Here is a 25,288-nt window from a genome sequence, read left to right on the forward strand (position 1 = left end):
TAAATTAATTTTCTTTAATGCTTACTTTAATCTAAACACAGTATAGATTTGAACTATTACCTAATACTTTTACAAAGCTAAAATAAGTTACTATGTGTTTGTAATTGAATTTTCTTGAACACTAGGGCAGATAACTTCAATAACTCTGAAATCTGTTGTTTACTACTTTACATTTAGTATAGCAGTACTTTTAAAAAATGTATATTTTTTTAGTTTTTGATTTTTTTTTGTAAAAGCTCGTTTTGTATCGTGTTGGATATTAATTTAAATCAAATGTTCTTTTCTCTTATTGTGCTTCGCATTGTTGATACCCTGAATTAATTTTGTTCTTCAACTATTCTTCTGTTCAAATTTATACCAACAGTAATTTGCTGTATTTTGTAAAGTGCTTACTTGAATTATATATTTTTTGACAAAATTTTCTATTAATCGTTAGTCTGTTTGTTATACAACTATGGTTTGATATTTTATAATCAATTATAAAAGTGTTTTGAGAAGTGCAGTTAAAAAATCATTTAACTTTTCAATTAGAAAGTCTAAATCATCATTTTAGTCAAAACTTTCGGTACTTTCAACTTTCCTAGTATTTTTACCAAATGGTGCTTTTTGAAAAAAGATAACATATCGTTTCATATATTATTATTTCATATATAAAAGCCTTACGTTCATTTGAAAGCTACTAAAAAAAATTGTTTGTAGTTAGTTGCGTAGTTTTGTAAATGCACTCTTGAAATAAATTGTACGTATAAATTTTCTATATGGAGTCGTAAATTATTTACAATTAGATTTAAGAACATTTTATAGTTTTGAGTTTCATATTTAAAATATAAACAGCATTAGTTATAGTTGTAAAGAAAACTATATATGATCTCTATATTTTTAACAGATTTTAATTGATAAAAGTAGATTTTGTTTTTGCTATTTGTACATATAGATATATAATATGTTTTGGTTTTAAGAAAACAAATAAAGAGATCTCAACTATTTTTAGATTTATTTAAGCACTGACGAGGTCTTTGACTAAAACTTAGTTTGTAAAATAAAATCCTGAAAGAATAAATACATAAGGATATATTATAGTCTGCTTTAATTCAAACAATAGAAAGTTCTCAACTTAACTATTCTTAAGGAGATTAGTTATATATTTTATTTTACAGTTTATTATCAACAAAACAATGTTTCACTCTTATACTATTGTATAAGAAATCATCGGTTGTTACAAGTAAATCTGGAAAAAAAATTTTAAACAAATAAATGGAATGTATTAAAATAAATAAAAACATTTATAATAAAAAAATTATGTAATAAATAATAATCAAAATCAACTTATGTTTAAAAAAAACTTTTAACTATAACCTTTAATTATCTTTTTACGAATTTCATTAGCACTATAGATTAATAAATACTAAATGACAAATAAAAAAATGAACTCACGTTGAAGTTAGTTGGAAAAAAAAAGTATAATAACAAACTTGCAATTGGTATACGTTTTACTTTAGAGTGCTGAAGAATGAAGTAGAAAAAAAACTTGATTTAGTTTTATGACGTTTTTATCTTGCTGTTTTAATTGATGTGCAAAATAGAAATAATTTATATTTTGTTATAATTTTTCAAAATGTTTACTAAAGTGTCTTATTTAAGAAGATTAATGTAATAAAAACTTGTAATTTGCGATCGTATTTTAAAGATTTTAGAGACTAAAATAACTTCTTACGATTACTAATAATTTAACTTACTAGTTAACGAGTGATAGTTTAAGTTTTAAAGCAGAGTTTCTGGAAATGTTGGCAGATTGCAAACAGCTCGTACCTCATTGGCTATCCCTACTTTTTTAAATACAAGTTTTACAATTTTTTTATTTCTATGATATGGTGTAGGATGCTCCATTTTATGTCGTAATTGATTTTGTTATTTTCAAATGCCATACGTATTTTGGTCGTTCGGTCCCGTTTTCTTTATATTTTTTTAAGTCGTTATTATGATTGTACCATCTACTTTTAAAAGTCTTTCCAAATGAGCCTATATAACTCTTCGTGTCTTTTGCAGATGTTTACGTGGCTTTGTAAATTATTTTTGTTATTAGGAATTTATTATCCAGGGGGCATATATCTTTTGATCTGCAGAAAAAGGATAAAGTATTGGTGCTGTTGTTTTTTTCTTCGGTTTTGTTGGTTTTATGTGAAGTTTTCTTGTTATAATTTTGTATTATTGCTTTAATGTTGCTCATAAAAAAGACAGTTTACAGCTATTTTATTTAATATTTTTGTTTTGTTTGCAGTGTTTATTGGTAATTTCGAAAATTGCTATGCCGATGTTAGTTTTTACAGACTGGCAGAAGGGAGGATTAAAGTAAATGGTTATCTTTGGTCGGTTAGTTTTCTTTTTAGTTTGAGTCTTTTGTTGTCTGTATATTTTAGTGTGTGCTTGAAGTTGTCGTTGTCTGAAGCGTTTTGGTATGTGGCTACGGATTTGCTGAATATTTGTTCATTTTTGGAAAGTCTATTAATTTTCCTCTCAATCATCACTGGGAGGTTCGTTTTTAGAACTTTAGGATGGTTTGATTTGTTGTTTACATGCTTTACTTCTGAATTTTTGGTATAAATAGGGTATATATAGAGATAGCCAATGCTAAGAAAGAGACTAATTTGAACAAGAGGTACGAGCTGTTTGCAATCTGCCCGCATTTCCAGAAACTCTGCTTTCAAACATTAACTATCACTCGTTATTTAGTAAGTTAATTTATTAGTAATCGTAAGAAGTTATTTTAGTCTTTAGAATCTATAAAACACGATCCCAAATTAAAAGTTTTTGGTTACATTAATCTTCTTAAATAAGACATTTTAGTAAACATTTTGAAAATTTATAACATAATATAAATTATTTCTATTTTGCACATCAATTAAAACAGCAAGATAATTACGTATAAAACTAAATAAATATTTTTTAACCTGATTTTTCAGAACTCTTAAGTAAAACCTTTACCAATTGCAAGTTTATTATTATACTTTTGTTTTTTTACAACTAACTTCAACGTGATTTCAGTTTTATATTTGTTGTTTAGTACTTTTTTAATATATTATGCTTATGAAATTCGTTAAAAGATTAGAAATTGTAGTTGAATGTTTTTTTTAATTTTCATCACAAATTGATAATTATTTTTAATTATTATTTAACTTTATTTGTCATAAATTTTAATTTTTATATTTTTTTTAATACCTTCCATTTATTTGTTTTAAAGTTTTTTTTTCCAGATTTATTTGTAACCACTGATGATATCTGTTACAATAGTATAAAAGTGAAACATTGTTTTGTTGATAATAAACTATAAAGTTAAATATATACAAATATAGATATGGTAGCTATTGTAAAGTTTAAAAAATAAGAACTTGTTTTAAGTTTATATAAGCTATTTTTAAGTTAAAAAGAGAAAGTTTTGTATTAAGATAAGTAAGATTCTGTTAAGTTTAAAAAGAGTAAACTTGTTATAAGTTTATATGAGCTATTTGAAAAGTTAAATAGAGGGAAGTTTTTTAAATGTAAAAACGGTAAAACTTGTTTTCAAAACTTTTTTAATTTTTTATTGTATCGTGTACCCCGCTGTTTTTGAACCTGATATTAATACTTTCTGTACGTTCAACTTTAATAAAAAATTATTTCATATACGTATTGTGTTTGTCTTTTATAATTTGTAAAATTATGTAAGAGTCAAGCAGACTGATTTGGTTATCAATAAAAATGCTCTGTTTATTAAAGTTTTAAACGTAATATTGACTCAAAAAAAAATTCTAGTTTTTGACACTATCTAAGTAGTAAGGCCGTTTAAAAATTTAGAATTTAAAGAATATTCTTTTTAAACTCTAATGCTGTTTAGGAATTTATATTTATACTTAGTTTTACTCGGAAAAATACCTAGTAGTTTTTTTAAATGCTGTGACAAACTAGGTTAAACTGCAAAAGTATTTGTTACGAAAAAATAAACGGCAGTAGTTGTACAAATTAAAGTGTTTAAAAATTAATACAAGTAATAATATTTTAATAGTTTATTCGTAAGTTTAAAATAAAAATAAAATAAAATAAATGTGTGCTGTGTTAGATAATTTATTAATTGAAAATTATTTTAAAAAACAACAAGTTCTAATCTGCGTACTTTGCAAAACTATAAAACTATAAAACTTTCAACGAGGCCAAAATATATTTTGTCTGCTAATAAATAAATACAAAAACTTAAGTATATTGGGTCTACAAAACTTTAAAAATTACTTATTTGTGAAAAGTTGGTAAAAAATGTGTGCACTTCAAAGTTTTGTTTAGCACCAATACTTTTATGTAAACGAAACAAAATTATTTACTTTTGTGTCAACTAATAATAAAATACAGTAGCAAACTTTACATACAAAACTGATTAAAAAAAAATGTTTTTATAAATAAAGAGAAAACTGTACAAACTAAAGCACAAAATAGTAAATAGAAATAGTACTAAAACTAGATGTTATTGTACTAATATTAGTAAAAATATTTAAAAACAACTATTAAAGTTTGGTGTTTGGAAAAGATTATATTATTTCAAGTTTGTTTTTCATTCACTAAAAGTAGTTTTGTAGTTTGATCGTGTTAAAATGTGTAAATAAAAACGTTTAAAAATTATGTTTAAATAAAAAAATTTGAAATAATTTTTTTCATAAATTGTAAACTTTAAGAAACCTAGATACAGCTAATTATTCATAAAAAAATGTTATAAAGAAAGTAATCAGTTATAAATAATTTAAAGCTTGTTTTGACAAATTTCTAAACACAGTAAAAATTAAACATTACCCCCTGGCGTTAATTTTTTTTCCTTCCGAATTTTCTTTCCGAAATTTTTCTTTCCGAATGTATCATCCTTGATATTTTGTATTTTGCCCTTCAGCGACGAAACTCTTTATAAACGGGGTAATTAAATTTTGAAAAAGAAACAAGGAACTATTTTTTTTTCAGAATATAATAAATAGAAAACAAGGAACCAACTTTCCCATGTGCTGGAAGAGAGACGGTTTCCTGTCGAGGATTCTCTCCTTCCTTCTTTTTATGCAATCTTCACAGGGTTCACTGGGAGAGCACGTATCAAGGGTTGAGAAATCAAACTAAAAACAATTGTTTGACTTTATTTTTTATTTAATATTATATGTGTACAAGCATGTAAGTTTAAAAAAGTTGTTTAACTGTTTATTTACTACTTAATAATATGTGTGTATTAACATTTGACATGAGTTGAAAAATCTGATTGAAAAGAAACGTTTATATTACTTTAAATAAATATTATACGTGTATTAGCATGCATAAAGATTTGAGAAATCTAACTGAAAGAAATATTTAATTTTATTGTTATACGTGTCTAGAGTGAGTAGTCGAATTGAAAAGGGTAGAATAGTTAAATTTGGTTAATTATCACAAAACTAAAAACTAAAATCAACAAGAGCATGTTTTTTTTGTTTTATTTAAAAATGTAGCTTTTTACATTAGGCTAATTTTGATTATTTACAACATACTTTTATGTGATATTAGAATTTATTTATAAAATGAAATACAAAACGTTTTCAACTTGTTTGCAAATAAGAGACGAGTACATACAAAATCTTACAAATCTGTGAAATAAAATACATACTGGTATACAAAATTTAAATTTACATATTTAATTTTTTAACTTTATAAAATTTACAAAATTACATTTGTTTTTAATTTGAAACAAAATTCGACATAAGCTTGTTTACCATAGAAGGATGGAAAGACTCAGTAAAAATTTCTGTGAGCTTGATAGTTTAAAATATTTGACTGTTATTGCTGATTAACAGCTTAAAATTAGTTTTTTAGTTAAAAAAAAAGCATTAAAAACCTGCAGCCAGTCGAGGGGCTTCTTGTTGAAGTACATGTGGATGAAGGAGGCGTATTTTGGCAGGTCTTTCCTCCTGAAGAGCTTGGCAATCGCCCCTGCAGTGCAGAACGACAGGTAGAAGTAATCCTTAGACTCGTTCTCCTCCACAAACTGTTAAAAGTTTCGTTAATATACACAACTGTAAAAAAAATTGTTTGTATTGGCTTGCTAGTTGGAATGCAATTGAAGTTATTTTTATAAAGCGTTACAATGTTTAATGACCTAGGAAAAAGAGTTGTTTTAATTTATGTTAAGTTTAGAAATTTAAATGCTCAACTCGTTGACAAGCAGCAGCATTAAAAAAGTATTGGTATAGCGACTAATGGATTGCTGTAAAAATTCAAAGTGTTAACTTGTTGATTTGGATGGTGACTATTGCTCGCAATAATTTTATTTAATATTTAAGTTTTATTGATACTTTAAAATATTTTCTTGCTGGGCCTTTAAAATGAGTCAATTAACCTGTCATGAAGTGACTAAGTCTATATCTCAGTCAAAAGGAATCATAGTTCACATCAGACAAGGCAAAAACTAAATGTTCAGTACAAACGTTTGTTTTTTCTAACTTAAATGTCACGATCTAGTAATTTGTTTGAGATAGAACACGGCTTAAATACCAAGTGAGCTATCGGTATGAAGCAGGTTTTCCCAAAGTGGGCAAAGCTGGGCCCCGTTGAAGGCCATTACAGAAATTTACAAGGCCACAAGCAGCAATGGGACTAAAGGGGGGGGGAGGGCATGAGGCCATAATTTGAAATTTACACTAAACATTTTGGAGTTGATGATGAAGAGTAAAAAAAAGGTCCTAAGCGTTTTTAATGGTAGTTTTGAAACTTATAACGCATATTATGATATAGTTTCAAGAAATTTAGGGGGCCATAAGGAGTAAAATGGGGAGCCACAAAACCATAATTTTAAACTTATACTAAATATACTGGAGTTGATAATGAAGAAAAAAAAAAGGTCTTGGCTATTTTTTAGAGACTTGTCGGAGAGGGCGATTCTTTTTTTAATTTCTAAAAGGAGGCCTTTTAAAAAAAGTTTGGATAACCCCCAACTTTGGATAAGTTTTGGATATAAAGCATAGCAGTGACTGTGTCGTTTTAAATAAAACTTAAACTTCTTCAGGATCCGACTAGAAACTGTGAAAAATCCTATGACGTAACAACTGAAACAAATAAAAGTCACCTTCATGATGTTACTTAAGTAACAAAAGTAAATTTAAAAACACCTAAACACTTGCAAAACAACGTTCTACAACTTTGATACAAACCAACATAACAAATAAACAGTGATGGTCGATTGGTAAAGTTTTAATCGGTCAAAAATCAAATCAAAGCTTGAACAACTGTGATTCCAAACCTTCATAATGTCTTCAACGTAATTTTTCTGCGTGATGACGTCATCTTCCATCATGACAAAGTAATCGGCTTGCAGGTTGTAGCCGTACATGAGCAGGTGAACCTTTAAAAAAATCATGTTTTTTCAAAATTTATATAAAATAAAATGTGTTAAATAAAAGAAACAAAGTTTGTCACTATAGAAATAAAAAATTGTCTTTTTTCAGTAAAACAATATCTTTTTCTATTAAAACAAAAAAAACATTCATTATTCACAAAAAAGTCATGTTCTTTTCCACATATAACAGTACCAAAATCGTCTACTGTTACAGTAAAAAAAAACATATCTTTTTGCTTAAAAAAGCCATTACTTCCAACAAAAAAAGTATGGTTTTTTAACATAGTAAAAAAAATATTACTTCACATTTCACAACAAATTTTTTTTTTCACTATTCTTTTTTTTACTGAGAGAAAAACTAATCTACTAAGTATAAGTAAACCATGTCCAAGTTCTGCTTGCTTCTCCACTTGACTCTTTCGAAGGAGTCTCCGAAATGATCGGGGATGGAGATGACGGAACGCCAGTCTTCGGGATACAAGCTTGGTTGCGGAGTGATGATCTGAAAAAAAAATACTTGGTATAAAATGTGTATATTTAAATTAAAACATACTTTACAATGTTCAGGCTACAAGTTTGGCTGTGGCTTTATTATCTGTGAAATAGTTCATTTGAAATTAAAAATTTTAAGAATTGAAAATATTTTTTTTCTCCTTCTATGAAATTTTTTAACAGTTTTATAAAATAAAACCTGTACAAGTTCGGATACGAAATGTTATCTGTATGAAAAAGAATGTTTTTTAAATGGATGTCTTAATTGTTTTATGTACAATTTTCTATGAGAAGGTTTGACGGATGAAAAAAAAGCTTTAAATTTGATACTTTTGAGAAAATAAAAACATATTTGTTCACGTTTTTTTAGAACAGAGACCATTAGTTGTCTTATAAAAGTCAAAGCTATAGAGTAGTTATTATATTATTATTATTTTGTTGATGTTATTTTTTATTTATGTAACTCAACCTGTTTTGGGGGTTTGGATTGGTAAGCTTTTCAATTTTACTTCTTAATTATTATTAATTAAATGTTAATTTAAAAATCATAAATATTCAAAGCATAAAAAAAAATACTATGCTATATTTTTTTATGCTGTTTAATTTCAGCTCACTTCTAAACAGTTTTTTAAAAACTCGCAAAGATTTTATAATTTTTAGTTTTCTTGAAATGATAAATTGTGCTGTTTTTTTTAAGTTATAATTATTTGAGAAACAACTGGTTATTGTACTTAAATAGTTTGTTATGATTAGCCATTATTTGTTCAGAAAAGGATAAACAGTTATGCTAAAAGGTAATATAAACTTTAAATTTTTAGCACCAAAACTAGCCAAAGTGTATTTTGAGATAAAATACTGCAATTTAATTATTAGACACAGCCAATGGTTATTTAGTATGTTGCTCAATAACTCACCTATAAGAAAGAATGTACACACAACCTAATTAGGTACAAAGTTGCGACAAAAGCAGCATTTGACAAGCTCAGCCAAATAAAAAAAGTACCTGAAGCAGCTTTCTTTCTATCTGTTCTGAAAATTCCTCCGATATTTCCTTGATAATCTCGAAAACGACATCCGGGTCGGTTTCGCCCACAAAAACGACGAACCTGGCTTTTATTTCGCTTCCTTCGCTCAAATTTTCAAACAGAGACTTCAGGGTTGCGTGCAGGTAAGAAACCCCTTCTCTCTTTAAAGTAAGTATTAGTTATTAGTTAGTTTTTTTATATATTTTTTTACGTATTGTTAACATTCCTAATAAGCGACTCTATTGAACAAAGTTTAGTTTACTATTTTTAAGTATTTATTTGTATAAAAAGGCCAGTTTGCTTGATTAGTACCCATTGGAGTTGCACAGTCTTGTCAAATCTGGTTGTTTAGATTTAATTAATATTGCGTAGAAACAAATAACAAACAACTTGCTGAATTAAAATAAATTATTTGAACAGCTTTTTTTCGGTGCATACTTATTTAAAAAATATAACAAAATAAGTTATAATTGTTTCAATCTAACGAGTTTTATTAGTATACCAAATGAATACAGCATAAGTATTTAGTTAATTTTTAACATTCGATTGTTACCTCATTTTATACTTTAAAACTTTAAACTACAGTATGATTTTATTTCAATTTTTAAACATTCTAACTTAGTAAGATACAATATCTGATCAGCCTTACTACGAAAATACTAAAATAATTTTTTTTTAATAAAATGTATTTTGTTATATTTTTTAAATAAAACCAGTTAGAATTCTAGTCTTATTGGAGCTTGTTGCGTAAATTTAAAGCACCGTAAGTTAGAAGGAAAAATCGTAAGTTTTAAGTAAATTATGCATTACTATTGCAAAATGAAAACAATTTTTGTCATTGGATTTACAGGTTTAATTTAACATTAACACTTAACTTAAATTTTTCGAGTTTTACTATAATGAATGTTAGCATATTTTATTTATTTCTTCAGAAGTTTAGGAAATTAATAATGTTTTACTTCAACACTGCTGTCGAACGGTTACACAAATTTATGTCAAAATACACATTTGAACCTTCACAGTCGGTATTGCGAACAACAAGTCCGCCGCCTCGTCCACGTGACCGACCTTTACGGCGGGTTCCGGGTTCCTCAGTCCCCCTGACAACGGGATCCTGTCGTCTCTGCTGTCAAGCAGCTGTTTCTTTGTTTCTTCTTTCTGTTGGCAACATATATGGAAAGTTAAACTTCAAAAAATCAATGAAGCGTTCATTTATAAATCATTATTATTGCTTGATTTCTTTTTTTAAGTAGACAAAAAATAATAATAACAGTTGACATATTTGAAGGACGATTTGAGGAACTTGAATACTATAATAGCATTATTTATTTCCGTTAGTAATGTTTGTGATTTTAGAATATAGTTAAAACTAACTTTTTTTTCATGTTTTGCTATAAATCAAGCTTATTAAATTTTAACAAAAACACAAAAGTTAGTAAACGTTTTTGTGTCAGGCAGTTATCTGTCTGTTGTTTTAATTATTTTTTAATGTTGTTTTAATTAAATTAATTTTAATACATACTCGGTGTATTTGGTTCAAAATTTGATCAATGCTTGTAAAACAACTTTACTTATTTTATTACTGTACACCAAGATTTTCAAATCTGGGCCAAGTGCATTAAAGGGGCCACAGGGAGGCCACGAGGTAATAATTTGAAACATTCTAGAGTTGATGATGAAGAGCAAGAAAAGGTCTTAGGCTTTCTTTATAGTAGTTTTTTGAGAAATCTTGTTGGACTATAGGTTTTTTAATCTCTTTCAAGAGGGCCTTTTGAAAAAAATTTTGGGAAACCCTGCTGTACGGTATACAGTTAGTACACTGTACAATCAAATGTTGTCAAATATTTTTTCGTTTTCTAAATATATATCATATAGATCCAAGCAGAGACCATTGGAAAATCAAAACAGAATTTTTTCGCAACTAACATTGAAACGTCGCAAGTCAATAAGTTGTTCGCGTGCAAAACATCTGCTTTTAAATACATGAAACGCTTTAAGCAACTATCTGTATGCTATTTAGTATTTTATACAAACATACTTCGTTCAAACTGTCAAAAATTTTGTTATTGCTGTGAAAAATCTTCTTTAATTTATTGTTGTATTAAGACTAAGCGCAAAGACCGGGGACTGCAAAAGTAAATTATTTTGGTTAAAAAAGCTACTATGGGAGCGAAAGCTTAAAAGGGTAATTTAAGTATCCAAGGGGCGATATTTTATAAAGGTAGGTTATTTTTTTTAGTTTATACAAGTAGGCGATTACGAAAATGAGTTTGGAAGCCCTGGTGTAGACAATAGTTATTTTTAAACTTTTAAATATTTACTGTTTTAAATTGCAATATTCTTACCTTCTTTAACTGTGCTTGTAAGATATTAGTTAACGTTTTGAGATGGTCATTTTCTTGTTTTAAAGTCTTAAACTTGCTTTTCTCAAGTTGCACCTGTTTTTTAGTTTTTTAAATCAGTAAGGTTATGAATTTAAATGAATGCTGTGATGAACTTTTTTTACCTTTGTTAGCCGCTCTTGTAAGATACTCGTTTCTGACTTGAGTAGGATATGTTTTTGTTCCAGTATTTCCAACTCACTTTCCTCAAACCTCAACTGTTTTTAATTTATATGTAGGTAAAGTTTCAAGATCAAACGGTTACTATATGAAGTAATTCTATTTTTATCGTTTTTAAATGTTCAAACAAAATGCTAGTTTCCCTTTTAAGCAGGTCGTTTTCTTGTTTTAATATATCTGACTCATTTATATCAAACTGCATCTTCTTTTAATTTCAAGTCGTTATAGTTTTAGATTTATTATGATGTTTAGAATAAAAAGTTTTAAATTAGTAGAACTCATTTTAAATAACAGCTTTTACCAAAAGCTAATACGTACTTGTTTTTTACTGACTATTAAAGCTAAATATGTTAACAATAAGATAAACATATAATTGTAAGAAAAAAACTATTTTTGAGCTTTTTTTTCTAATGGTAAAAAGTTGGGTTAAATACTATTTTTCTCTGATAAAATAGCCTATTTTTGCATATAATCATTTAAAAAAGACTTGATTAGGGAATACTGTTAAAAAATAAAAATACTTTTGACTTAAGTTCTTCTAAAAGTTGATCCTTTCTATTTGAAGTTTTTTGTAAAAACACCAGAAATGTTACTGCGAACAAGGCAAAGGACGCCAAAAGAAAATATCTTCTGTAAATGCGCATTGTTTTGTAAACTGTAAAAAGCACAGTAAGTTTTAATAATCTAATAGTACTCTTAAATTTTAACAACAACTTATCAAAAAGTTAATATCTTTATAGACTTTTCAGATTTATTTTAAAGGTTTCAAAACTGAAACAGTCTTCGTAAGCAAAGTTCTAGTACAGGGGTCGGCAAACTGCGGCCCTCGAAGTGTAAATCTGTGGCCCGCGAGCATTTTTTTTATTTAAATGGAATGCGGCCAGTAATAGAGAAAATCTACGGCCCGCTAGCATGCAAATGTGGCCCTCGAACATATAAATTTAGGCCGCTGAACAAAACTATATTTTAAATTGACTTATTTGAAAAAAAAAAGTATTTTTATTAGTTTTTTTTAAGTACCTGGATATCACATAAAAACATTTTATTATCTTCTCTGCTTAAGCTTAAATATGTGAATTAAGACATATAGCAATTCTAGCAGTTTTTATTTTAATTTTACACTTTGATTTTCTATTTAAATAACAACATCTTCGAGTGTATACAAAAGATTACGTACTTGGGTTGGAAAGTTGTTTAGCTTTAGTAAGTTGACAATGCAATAAGTAATTTTATTTAGTATAAAGGTTTTTATGTGCACAAATATTACAGTGTATTACTAACATGTCAATTTTTTATAATTTAGGTATTTTGCTTTTACATGTGATTATAAAAATGTTTCTTTTATAGTTGTTGTATCATTATATTGAAATTTGCAAAGCAACATTTGAAAGAAATCAAAAACTGTCGAGTAAAACTTTTTTTTTAATTTGTAAATTACTTTATTTAAAGTGCAAAGTTTCAGTCTTTCAAATCTTGGCGTTTTTACATTTTGTTATCCTTTAAAAACACGTAACTGGTTTTAACTTTTTTGTTTCAAAAAGTTGCAACCAGGAAAACTTTAAATAGATTATTAAAATATTTAAGGGTTTAAAAGAAAAACTTGGGCTGTTCAAAGTTAAATAAATAATATAATTTTTGTTTGTATTTAATTTAACAAAATAACTGTAACTTTGAACATGTGATGTGCAATGTATTGAATATATAAAGATTATTTTCAACTACTTAAAATAAAATAATAACTAAGTAGAAATTGATTATATAAAAAGTGTACAAAGTGATCCACATCTGTTTTTTGAACTTGGTTTTTTACAGATTTCAGTGAGAATCGCTTGTAAATTACTGCGTGAAATGGCTATCTACGAAATGCAAAAGACTAAAAGAAAGAGAAAAAACAACAATATACGTAACCGTGCTAGAATAGGAAATGGATATCAAATTTTATTAGTTGTTTTACTGCATCACTGTGTTTGAAGTTTATCTTTTATTGTTGTGTAACGTGTAAATTTTTTTCAAACACAACACGTCTGATAGTTTGCTTATTTCATTGTTAAAGAGTTAGGTGGTAATGAAAAGAACAAAACTGTTATATTATTTAAATAAGTATACAAATAGTGATAGAAATAGTATTAGGACATAAGTATTGTATTAAAAATTAATTTTATACTCTAAAACAAAAAATACATTTTAAATGTGCCAGGCCAGACCCTTATAATGAGCTAAACATAACTAAACCGATTAAAATAAAAACTGACAAAACTAAAACTGCGGCCTACATAAAATTTGTTATTTAGCCCGCGAGAACTAATTGCCTGCCGAGTGCCGACCCCTGGTGTAGAATAACAGAGTAGTTACCAATAAGACTTTATTTATCTATTTGTATTCAGATCTTGATATTATAAACAGGCTGTTTAAAGTTTTAGCATTAGTTTTTATTTATATTTATCTTCTACGAATGATAAAATTAACGATTCTAAAACACTAGCCTTACGAGCAGCAAAACAAACAAATCGTGTAAACCGTTCTGTCTGAAAACACATTTTAAATTAATTGTTTTAGCAATGAAAACTTGAATTATAAACAAAAAAAAGTTTGTTGTGCAGCTGATCTACAAAACTTAACACTTCATTTAATCTTTGCATAACTTACGAACTAGTAAGGCTGCTTACAACACAAAATCGTATTAAATAAGAAGAAAGCTTATTGTGCTCACAAGCAGATTGACTAACTATTAACTTCATAAAAGCTTCCTGCTTATTAGCTGCTGGGCAACGAGCAAGTAGGTGGGCGTAAAGTGAACAATAAGTGCAGCTTGCTTGTTTGTTTTAAAAGTAAATGAATTTAGTTTTATTTTGATGCTTTAAAAAGCAGCGGATCGCCTAATTTTCAAAAGATATGCACATTAAAAATGAATTTATGTACAGTGCAGACCAAATTATTTACAATAAAAAGTTTAACTAATTTTGAAAAGATAATTATACCTAGTTTATATATACAATATAAAGTATTTAAAAAATTAGTTTCTGCTTCTACACTACACTTTTCTTGGTTATTCTATCTATTTTTAACCATGTTATACTTATCTGACTCGCTAAAATAAAACTAATCCTATAAGTTTTATTTCATTGAAAACTGTTTTTTCACTTAAAACTTGAACACCTTTTGGCTTAGACAATTATTGAAAATTATTTTATTGATAAACCTTTTAGTTAGCTTATTTTAAGTGAAAATAAAAAATTTTACTTTTTTAAAACTTAAAAACTTAAAAATTTTAGAACAGTTATATAACAAACGCATCATGTATGAAGTCTGTCTTTATTATTATTTTGAACTTTTTACTGAAAAATATTTTGTTTAAAAAACTAGTTATCTATGTAAGACTTTATCTTAAATAAGTTTAAATTTCAACATAATGAGCATGTCAACCAATAACTTTTCATAGCTTTTATTTGTTTTTTTTAAGATTTTTTTTTATGTTGCACTGCAGAGCTTTTTTGGCGAAACTTAATTAGATAAATAAACTCAAGGAAAACAAAAGTTTGTGACTTTTTTTATTCTTGTAATTAAATTTGTGTTCATACTATAACTTGTTCATTTTCTAATATTCGTCCTTTACTGTTTGAAGTAACTTAATTTTTTAGATCTCAGTTGAACTGTGTTATTACTTTAACATAGTGAAACGATGCTAGCTACAAACAAGTTAAGTGCTTTGCAAAATTTTGTTGATATTTCATATAATAACTTTTGCACTTCATAGTAATGAAGGTATTATTGTCTGACGTTTAATAAATCTTGCTAAGAACTCCATTTTTGAAACTGATAAAAAAAAGGTATTTTTAACAGACATATATCTATCAAATATAAAAATGTAATTAAAAAAATCTAAACAGACCAGTTGCTTTAGACTTATAATCATTAGTTATGACTCAAAGTTTTAATATTAGAAAGTGTAAGTACTATTAAAGCATAACTAATGTGCTCGTTGTGGAAAACAAACTAAAAGCTGTTGTTACAAGCTCTCACGTTCAATCGGTGCTGCTCACATTTGCATTTTATACGAGCGGTGCAAGTGGCTGGAGTGAAAATAACATTGGATCACAGCCGGTTTGTTTTGCTACAAAAAGTCAGCTTTATCTTTTAAGGATTTAGTCTCCCTTTTAAATTTTTGTTTCTTTCCTTCTTTTGTTTTCGTTCTAAAGTCTCTAGAAAATTTATACTAACTTTTTGAATACCAAACATACATAGCCAGTGCGCAGAAAGCATTGTGTTCCGGTTTTGATGAAAACTCCATAAGTAATTGGTTTTCAGTTCATAAACTTAATAGAAACAATATTTTCAAATAGTGCTCAGTGATGTTTATCCACCGTGGTAGTAAGACAGCTACAATTGATTTTTTACAAGAAAAATACTTATATTTTGTAAACAAATCTTCAAGCTGAACCTATCTTATGACAAGATTCAAGAACATTTTTTTTATGAAAAATTTAGTAAACAATTTTTAATGATAAGTAATAATAAAAAATTTAAGAAAACTTTAAATAATAATGCAAGTTAATTTAAAATAAAATGAATAATATAGTTAACCTCACTTTATAAAAGACTAATATAAACCTCAGTAAACTTAAAAGTATTTGTAAAAGTAGTTTCTTATACATTTGAAATTAAAAAATTGTAAATTTACCAAAGAGTAGAATTGAAAAATTCGATTATTTTCTAGCAAACTAGTCTACTACCTTTTTTCACTTATTTTTTATAAATACTATCTAATATCCTTATTTTTTCCAGTTAGTTTATTTATTTTTTTTTTGGTTATGTATAAAAATAATTTTAAAAAAGTTTAAACATTTTATTAGTAGCTAAAGGAAAAAAAAATAGTATGCTTAATTTATAAAAGTACTGAATTAATTTTTGATTACTATGATCAAATGTTATAAAATAAGAGTCTCTCTAATATTGTTTTAATAAATTTAATTCTGATAAAAAATTTAAAGTTGAGTATTTCCCTAGAATTTGATAAAAAAATTTAATCTATTGGTTTCTTTCAATATATCAAGCACTAACATTAATTAGTTTAAAAAACCTGTTGATTAAGTTTTTGTAAACTGTAACCACTAATTAAAATAAAATATTAGGAAAAATAGCATTTGAATTTTGCTTGAATTAACAATAGAAGATTTAAGGACATAAAGGATCCGTCCGTGTTCCTGCTTTATCTTAAGAATAGTTATTTTCAAGAATTGAAGTTTTAATCTATTAAGGCCATAGGGGCGAAGTGAATCAACTTTTTTTTAAAATTAATCTTTTTTTATTTATTGAAAACTTGATTATTTAATAACATCTCTTTTGGAAATTTCATGTAATCTAAGAGTTTTTAAGACAAAAGTAAATCATTTCACTAAACATCTTTTTTTCTCCTAAAATAGTTTTTAAATTTTTTCAGTCAAATCTTAAATAAATTTCAAACAACTTGTAGAAAACAAATACATTTTTTTAAATCAAAAACAAAAAAGTAATTTAATTTTGGTCATAAGTTAAAAAATTATATTTTAAAAAATCTGTTTTTTACAAGAACTTGTAATACTTAAAATATACTACTCCCTTTAGATCAGGGTTTAAAACAGGCTTTAGATCAGGCCGAATGGCGCCATTTGGGGTCATTATAGAAATTTTGGAGGACACGATTAGCAAAGTGAACAAAGGGGGGGCTATGAGCAGTATAGGGGTCACAGGGGGGGCATGAGGCCGTGATTTGAAACATACTCTAGATATTCTGGAGTTTATGATGAAAAGCATAAAAAGGTCTTAGGCTTTATTTATAGTAGTTATTTAGAAAATTTTGTCGGACCATAGTTTTTTTTATTTCTTTAAAGAAGGCCTTTTGAAAAAAAAAATGGGAAAACCCTGTTCTAAAAAATAAAATACAATTTGTTGTGGAGAAGTCATCAAACTGTAGCCGTAGAAAATGACTCCATAACTTAATTTTGTACACCAGGTCATTTAAGAAAATTTTTTAAGTTTTTGTTGTTAAACTGACTATACTTTATTTGTAACAATTGAAAACAATTAATTTTTAGAAAATTAAATGACTATACTTTTAATAACATTTGTATTTTTCTTGTTTGATGAATTTTATTATCCAATATATCAAACATTTATCCTTTTTGACTACTTAAGGCAACCAGAAGACATAACTTTTCCTTATGACGTTGTCAATAATGACTTATTATATTACCTCCACAAGGTTCGATTGATATTTTGTAAAAAATAGTAACATTACTACAAATAAACAACAAAATACTATCACACATACATTGCAAAAATATTGTTCGGACAAAATTAAATTGAACTGTAATAAATTAACTAATAGGTTAATTAATTATTTGCTCTTTAGAGTAAAATAGTCACTACTAAGTAGTATGAATTTTTTTTTAAACTATTGTTAAATAAATAAACGTTTTTGAGTAAGGAAGTCTAAGATTTGTTTTTATCGTTTTACATGCTACACTTAAAAAAAAGTTTCTTTTACTAAGAATAAAGATATACAAATGTCTGTTAAAAAGTAACAATGTATGTACAATTATTAACTCGTTTATTAATTTGCGTCTAAAATCAGCAAAACAGAAACAAATTTTATTTTTGTCTATTAAGCCTGTCCGTAGACTCAGTTTTACGCCTTTAACGTTTTACGACTCTTTGCTTTGTTCTTTACATTCTTCGAATTCACGTTACGACTTTTAACTTTGTTCCCGCCATCCAGAGTGGCGGTCACAACAAAGTAGGCGAGTCTGGCAACCGATGCAACAACATTCGCAACCATGGAGAACACCAATTTCACGATCAGGAGGGACTCCAACACGACCAGCAGAAACAAGGACAGCTTCAGCAGGTAAGCGAACTGTTCGTCCGTGAAAAGCTGTGACACGGCGCTTTTGGTCCATGGGAAATCTGGTGCGGATAAATAGGAATGAAGGTTAAACATGGTCTGTAAAAAGTATATGCTCTTAGTGGTATCCTCGAGTTGCTTAAATTTTTTTTTCACAAACATTATGTTCGAATTATTTAATTTAAGATTATTTACAGCTAGTTTAAAGCACCAACGTAATAACGCGGTTTTAACTGATAAAATAAATTTATATGTTTTAAAGAAAAGTAAGTTTAAGTTAGTTTACTTTTAAATAGGGCTACCCAAACTAATATTCATGGTAGCTTAACTTTACACAAGTTATTGTTTATTTACCCGTCTTCATTGCAAATTCAAGTAATGTGGGGTTACTTTTAGATATCCTGAAATTATCCCTCTGTCCTTTTTTTACTTAAATTTTTGTTTACTTACTTATTATCTTGTCCTATTTCGTTTTTGACAACTTACTGGTTTTTATTCCCTTGCAACTAAATATTTAACATTTCTAACCCCCATTTACCAGTTCGCCCCTTTACTTATTGCCTCAAAAATAACTAAAATCCTCTAAAAAAAGAAAAAAAATTTTTTAAGAATTAAGATTTTTGTAAGGAAAATAGTCAGCCTTATCGAAAACTAGCTTAAAGATTATTAAAATGACCTAAGTTAATAAATTTTTTTACCCAATAGTAGTAAAAGCCAAAAGATAAATTTCAACTGTTAAAAAAGCTAATATACTTAGAATACTTTTAATTTGTTAAAAGAACTTATTACTCATAAAACATTTAAACACTAAAAAATAGTTGATTTAAAAACCTAAAAAAAATCAGGCTTGTTGTCTTTTTTTTTTTGCTTAAGTTCAAAAAAAAAACAAGCCTGATTTTGTTTAGATGGCCTGAGAATGTGGCAACGTTGATTACATTTTAAAACGTGCAGTTATCTTAAATTTCAAAACAATATATCTGAAACTGAACATAAAAGTATGAAAAATCAAGTATTTAGGGAGATGTTATTGACTCGTATTATCTAGCCATCACTAGTTAAGGCATAAAATAAAAAGGATAATAGTTTACTTGTTATCTAAAATAGTACCGAAGAATTTAATCTAGTTATAAAAGTTTATGGATCTACGATTTCATAGTAATGGGCAGTAAATAAATAATATAAGTAAAAATTTTTGATTGGAAGCAAACAGTTCTTATAAATATTTAAACTTAAAATTAGTTGAGTAAATGATCTTTAAAAATTATATCTTTCTTTAATAACAAAATACTCTGAGTTACCTTACAAAAAGTCTTATTAATATATATTCAAATATCTTAAAAAATCAATAACAGATTACTTTAAATGAAGTTTTAGCTTTTGAAATAAAACATAAGCAACAATTTTCTGTTACAGAAAAAGTATTATATTAAACAAACTTTTATGTCATTTTAGTACGCATACTTTATACAATACAGAACATATTAAAGCTTATTAGATTTTGTCAGATTTATATGAAAATAGAGTTTTGAAATTTGGTTAAGTAAAATATAGTATCTATAGCTGTGATATAAAGATAAAAATAACATTAGTTTGTACTAAAGATAATAATACCACTGTAGCTTTAATGGTATACTATCAAAACCCAACCGTGTTTAAAATCAACCCGATTTTTTATATTTTCTTTTTTTATTAATTTATTTTGTAAGTGTTTTGCTTTTTTTTATTTATTTTTTATTAAATTTTCACTATCAATATCACCCGTAATATAATAATATAAACTACTCAATTGGTAAGCGGTTCTCGATTTTGACTATGTGGGTTTTGTTCAGGTGGATTTTGAACGTTTCTCAGCCTTAATATTTACAAACTTTACAAGAAAATTAATAATAAATACAAAATTTATTTATTACAGTGTAATATTTAATTGAACTTCCTAAAATACTTGTTAAAAGTTAAAGAATAAACTTTTGTATATTAGATGTATTTTACTCAACAATATGGGTGGAGTAATTTAGATTAAAAAGCATTAAAAGTAGTTTAGTTACCATACTAAATAAATTATTCCAAACAAGTCTGTAAAGTTACGTACAGTAATAAATAATTCGTTTCAAAATGTCTCTAAACATTAAAATTTATTAGCTGTTTATTATCTTTTAAGATTATAATAACAATTTATATAGTAAAATAGTCATTAAAACTATTGAAAGTCAACAAAGAGAAAATACTATTTTTAAATATCAGTAAAATTGTAGTAGACTGTTATTAAGTTTTTACTTAAAACTGTTTTAGGAATGTATGAACATTTTTTTAAATATATTCATATTTGAGGTTCTAAATTGAACAAAAATAGTTCTCAACTTTTTAAAAATGATAAGACAAACATACAAAATTAATTATTCAAGACTTTTTTTGCAAAACTAAGTTTCACCCTTCATGTTTTAGGCTTAAATCTTTTTATTTATTTTAGTATCTAAATTATGTACCTTGTTTTTTTATTCTATGCCAATATGTTTCTTTTACAGTTAAAAGTTTTTTTACAAACTTAAAAGTTTTTTCTTCCTTTCCAGTTAACAGATTATTCAGTATAAGTAGTTTTTTAAAATTTAATACTCAAATCTTTTGTGTGTTATAGTTTTAAATTTATTTAGTTTCTAGCATCAAGCTAGTAATGTTTTTTCAAACTAAAATTTTACATTCAGTGTAAGTAAGTTTCAATTTAAAGACTTAAAAGTTTTCTCTGTATACTATAAGTATGTAAGTAGCTTGTTTTATTCCTTAATTTTTGAGCCAATAATTTTGTTTATAATATAACAGTTTCACATTCAGTTTTTTAATGGTCTAAACCCATAGTGCTTATTTTGTGATTTATTCAAAATCTTGATTAATTTTCTAATAACATAGTTTACAATTTCTAATTTACTCGTTTTGCTTTATGGTATGTTCCATGTTTTCAGGGTTGCCACTCGTATTTTCAAAATTTTTTCTAGGTTTTTCAAATCTCTTCCAGGTTTTTAAAAGTACACATTTTTCGGTCTACTTTTAGTTCAAAGTTAAATTTAAGGTAAGAAACTGTGTAAAATAGTATAAATAGATTGAAAAGATACTGTTAAGCTACTTAAAATGTGATTTTTAATAAAAAATTTTTATTTATGACAAAAGTTTTTCATCTATATGATAAATTTATTGAGTCAAACCGAATTTTTACTACTGAACAAGTTAAAATTCTTAAAAATTCCAGGTTTTTCCAGGTTTTTTTCTTAAATTGTCAAATTCCAGGTTTTTCTAGGATTCCAGGTAAAGTTGCAACCCTGTGTTTTGTTTAGCTTTTATTTTTCAGATTTTAATTGTAACTGAAGATCCCTTAAAGGGTGAAACTTAGTTTTGCAAATAAAAATCTTGAATAATTAATCTTGTATACCTTTTTAAAAAAAAATATGTGACTAAAAGATTACTTTTCAATACATTTTTGTTAGCAACTAAGTTTAACAAGACTAAGAATTGAACATAACAATAAAAGAGAACTTATTTAAATAACAACTAGTAAAAAAAACCTTATAATAACAAAACAGTTATCTTTATATATGCATACATGTAAGATTTTCTTTGCTCTACTATACAGGGTTCCCATTAAACTTATTTCATGACATAACTACAGAATATAGATTTGTTAATATTAATCTTTAACCTAATAATACTTATACTTGGCTGTAAATATATAATATATTATAAACAAAATATAAATACTGTGGAAATATTAAAGCTTCAAAGACACTTATGTTCACAAATAGATCCTATTAGTTTTTTTACAGGAGGTAAGTAGGCATTATATAAATACTAAAATCTTAAATAACAATTTAAAGCATACTTTATTTTGTTATACAAATTATTTTTATTAACCTTGATGGGTTTTCTGTAAGTGATGAATTTTAATTTAAAAGTTTCATGTTTCAACTTTAATTAACTTTTTTTTTTTAATATTGTATATATATATATATATATATATATCACAGATGTTCTTGTGCTAAAACTTTATTCCGACTAACGGCGTTTCACTGCTCTCAAATAAATTTAAGAACAGATCTACGGAGTCTATAAAATTTTAACACACATTAGAAAAAAAGCAGAAAAAAGCATGTATAATTATGTATAGTGTTTATCTAGGTAGTAACTATAAATGGACTTTATGGTTTAAAAACAAAGTTTGGGATAAAAGCGTGAAATTATAAAATTGTCTACAAAAAAAAACAAATTTAATAAAAGTAGGCACCAACCTCAAAAAGCTCTATGAATAGGCAAATTTTAAAAATGAAAATTAAATTGAGTTGTGCAGAAATGTTACGTCATAATAATTTTAACAAATTATTCAATAATTTATACAGCTTGAAAACATGAAGTATTAAACTTGCAAGAATATATAAGTTTTGTGAAATAAATTAGTACATAAATAGACAGAGTTATTTAAAGTAGAATCGTCGGTTATGGGGACAGATATTCGATAAATCTTGCCGCTTATTCAGAAGTAGGTCTTTATCTTCTGCTGCAATTACTGCTCTTTCTGTATTGCAAGTTGGGCAAATTCTACTTACTCCGTTGGATGTATGTTTTATCTTTGAAACAATACTCCACTCCATGTTTGGCCTTTTACCGTACCTGTGAAAAAAGCTCCAGACATAATCCGATAAACGCGTGCTTTGTTTTTTATTTATATTTTTAAAAGTATGTTTAGCATATCTATCCTTAATAAAGCACGCGTTTATCGGATTATGTCTGGAGCTTTTTTCACAGGTACGGTAAAAGGCCAAACATGGAGTGGAGTATTGTTTCAAAGATAAAACATACATCCAACGGAGTAAGTAGAATTTGCCCAACTTGCAATACAGAAAGAGCAGTAATTGCAGCAGAAGATAAAGACCTACTTCTGAATAAGCGGCAAGATTTATCGAATATCTGTCCCCATAACCGACGATTCTACTTTAAATAACTCTGTCTATTTATGTACTAATTTATTTCACAAAACTTATATATTCTTGCAAGTTTAATACTTCATGTTTTCAAGCTGTATAAATTATTGAATAATTTGTTAAAATTATTATGACGTAACATTTCTGCACAACTCAATTTAATTTTCATTTTTAAAATTTGCCTATTCATAGAGCTTTTTGAGGTTGGTGCCTACTTTTATTAAATTTGTTTTTTTTGTAGACAATTTTATAATTTCACGCTTTTATCCCAAACTTTGTTTTTAAACCATAAAGTCCATTTATAGTTACTACCTAGATAAACACTATACATAATTATACATGCTTTTTTCTGCTTTTTTTCTAATGTGTGTTAAAATTTTATAGACTCCGTAGATCTGTTCTTAAATTTATTTGAGAGCAGTGAAACGCCGTTAGTCGGAATAAAGTTTTAGCACAAGAACATCTGTGATATACATTCCGATAAGCTTAGCTTATCAGGATCTCCAGGATTTAACGCCTTATAACGTTACATCTTATATATATATATATATATAAAATAAGGTTAATGTTCAAACTTAAACACCTTCTACTGAGCCCACTTGAAGGGCTTTAAAATAATTTATTGAAATGGCGGTTTTAAAAATTCTGGTACATATGTTTCATAAAGCTTTAATTTTTCATAAAGCTTTATGAAACATATGTACAGTAGCCTCTCGCATCTTTACGCACTCATGACGTTACGCACTCTCGTTTAGTTACGCATTTTAGAATTCTAGAAAAATTCTCAAAATAAAATTCTAATTTGCTTTAATATCGCACAAATTAGGTTTATTGTATATTTTTAACTTAAAATGTGTTTTTAAATGCTAACTCTACTCTATAAATCTTTAGAATTAGTAAAATTATGTTTCTTGACTAACTAATTAACATTTATAATACCTCAGTGTATCTGAAATTTTGTTAACAACAAGAGATTAAATTAAAATTCTTAAAAAAATATGACTCTGTTAAATAATGAAAGTATAATGAAATAATGAGAGTTTAAAACACAAATAAATAATACAGCACTTTTGCCCTATATATGAATAAACATCTAGAAAAGAAATCTAATGAAACTTTCTAGCAAAAGATAGCAGTGATACTTAATAAATATAGAGCTTACAATTAATACAAATCTCAGTTGTTTATTATTATTAAAATTAGTAAAATTTTTAAACAAATACTATTATTTTATATAAATTTAAATCCTTTTTTTTAGTATATGTATAGTTTTATCTTTTATTTTCATATTTATAAATAAAGTAAACAAATTTTTAAAAGTGAAGAAGTCTCCAGTCTGTTTATAACTAGAAGCAATATCAAAAAACAGCCATCATAGTAAGTATATTTGGTACCTCTCGTATCTTTACGATCTCTCATATCTTTACGCACTTTTTCTGTGGACACAATGTGCGTAAATAAGCGAGAGGTTACTGTACCAGAATTTTTAAAATCGCCATTTCAATAAATTATATATATATATATATATATATACATTTAATTTGATCTTATTTTAGTTAAAGCTTTGTATTTAGTACAAAGACTATTATGTTAATATATTTTTAACTTTATGCCATAATTTTTTTTTGTTGAATTTGGTTGGAAAATAGTAACTTAGTATATAAAAATAGTTCATTCAATTACTACTAAGAAAACTTTTAAATTTTATACATTTATATTCTAAATTAATTTATTTTATTTTTGGTAAAATTTTGGTAAGAAAGAAATCAAAATGTAACTTGTTACAAATCTATTCACAATATGAGCTAAAAACAAGTAAATTTTTAGTTCACAGCTACAAGTTTTAAACATCATATATTATTTCTTAAATGGAATAAAAATTTTAATATTAAGATGTTAGAAATATATACTTATGTTTAAATATAAAATTTTTACTTTATTTTTCTTTTTAGGAGCTCTTTATTGTAACAAATGTTAGAAACTATCTACTTTTTACTTAAAAT

The 25,288-nt window shown here is 26.4% G+C and overlaps 1 protein-coding gene across 1 annotated transcript; it reads right to left on the reverse strand.

Annotated features, from left to right (window-relative positions):
* Positions 1-4,801: 4,801 nt before the first annotated feature.
* LOC145833082 (alpha-1,3-mannosyl-glycoprotein 4-beta-N-acetylglucosaminyltransferase A-like) lies at positions 4,802-18,420 on the reverse strand. The gene is made up of 8 exons (XM_082940281.1): positions 18,181-18,420; positions 9,898-10,041; positions 8,862-9,044; positions 7,749-7,868; positions 7,271-7,372; positions 5,870-6,019; positions 5,005-5,120; positions 4,802-4,916 (listed from the first exon to the last, which is right to left on the reverse strand). Exons 1-8 carry the CDS (start codon positions 18,418-18,420, stop codon positions 4,802-4,804), a joined length of 1,170 nt encoding a protein of 389 aa, XP_082796407.1.
* Positions 18,421-25,288: the final 6,868 nt, after the last annotated feature.

This window comes from Thalia democratica, chromosome 4 (assembly GCF_965202585.1).
Source record: "Thalia democratica chromosome 4, ktThaDemo2.hap1.1, whole genome shotgun sequence".
Classification (NCBI taxonomy): Eukaryota; Metazoa; Chordata; class Thaliacea; order Salpida; family Salpidae; genus Thalia; species Thalia democratica.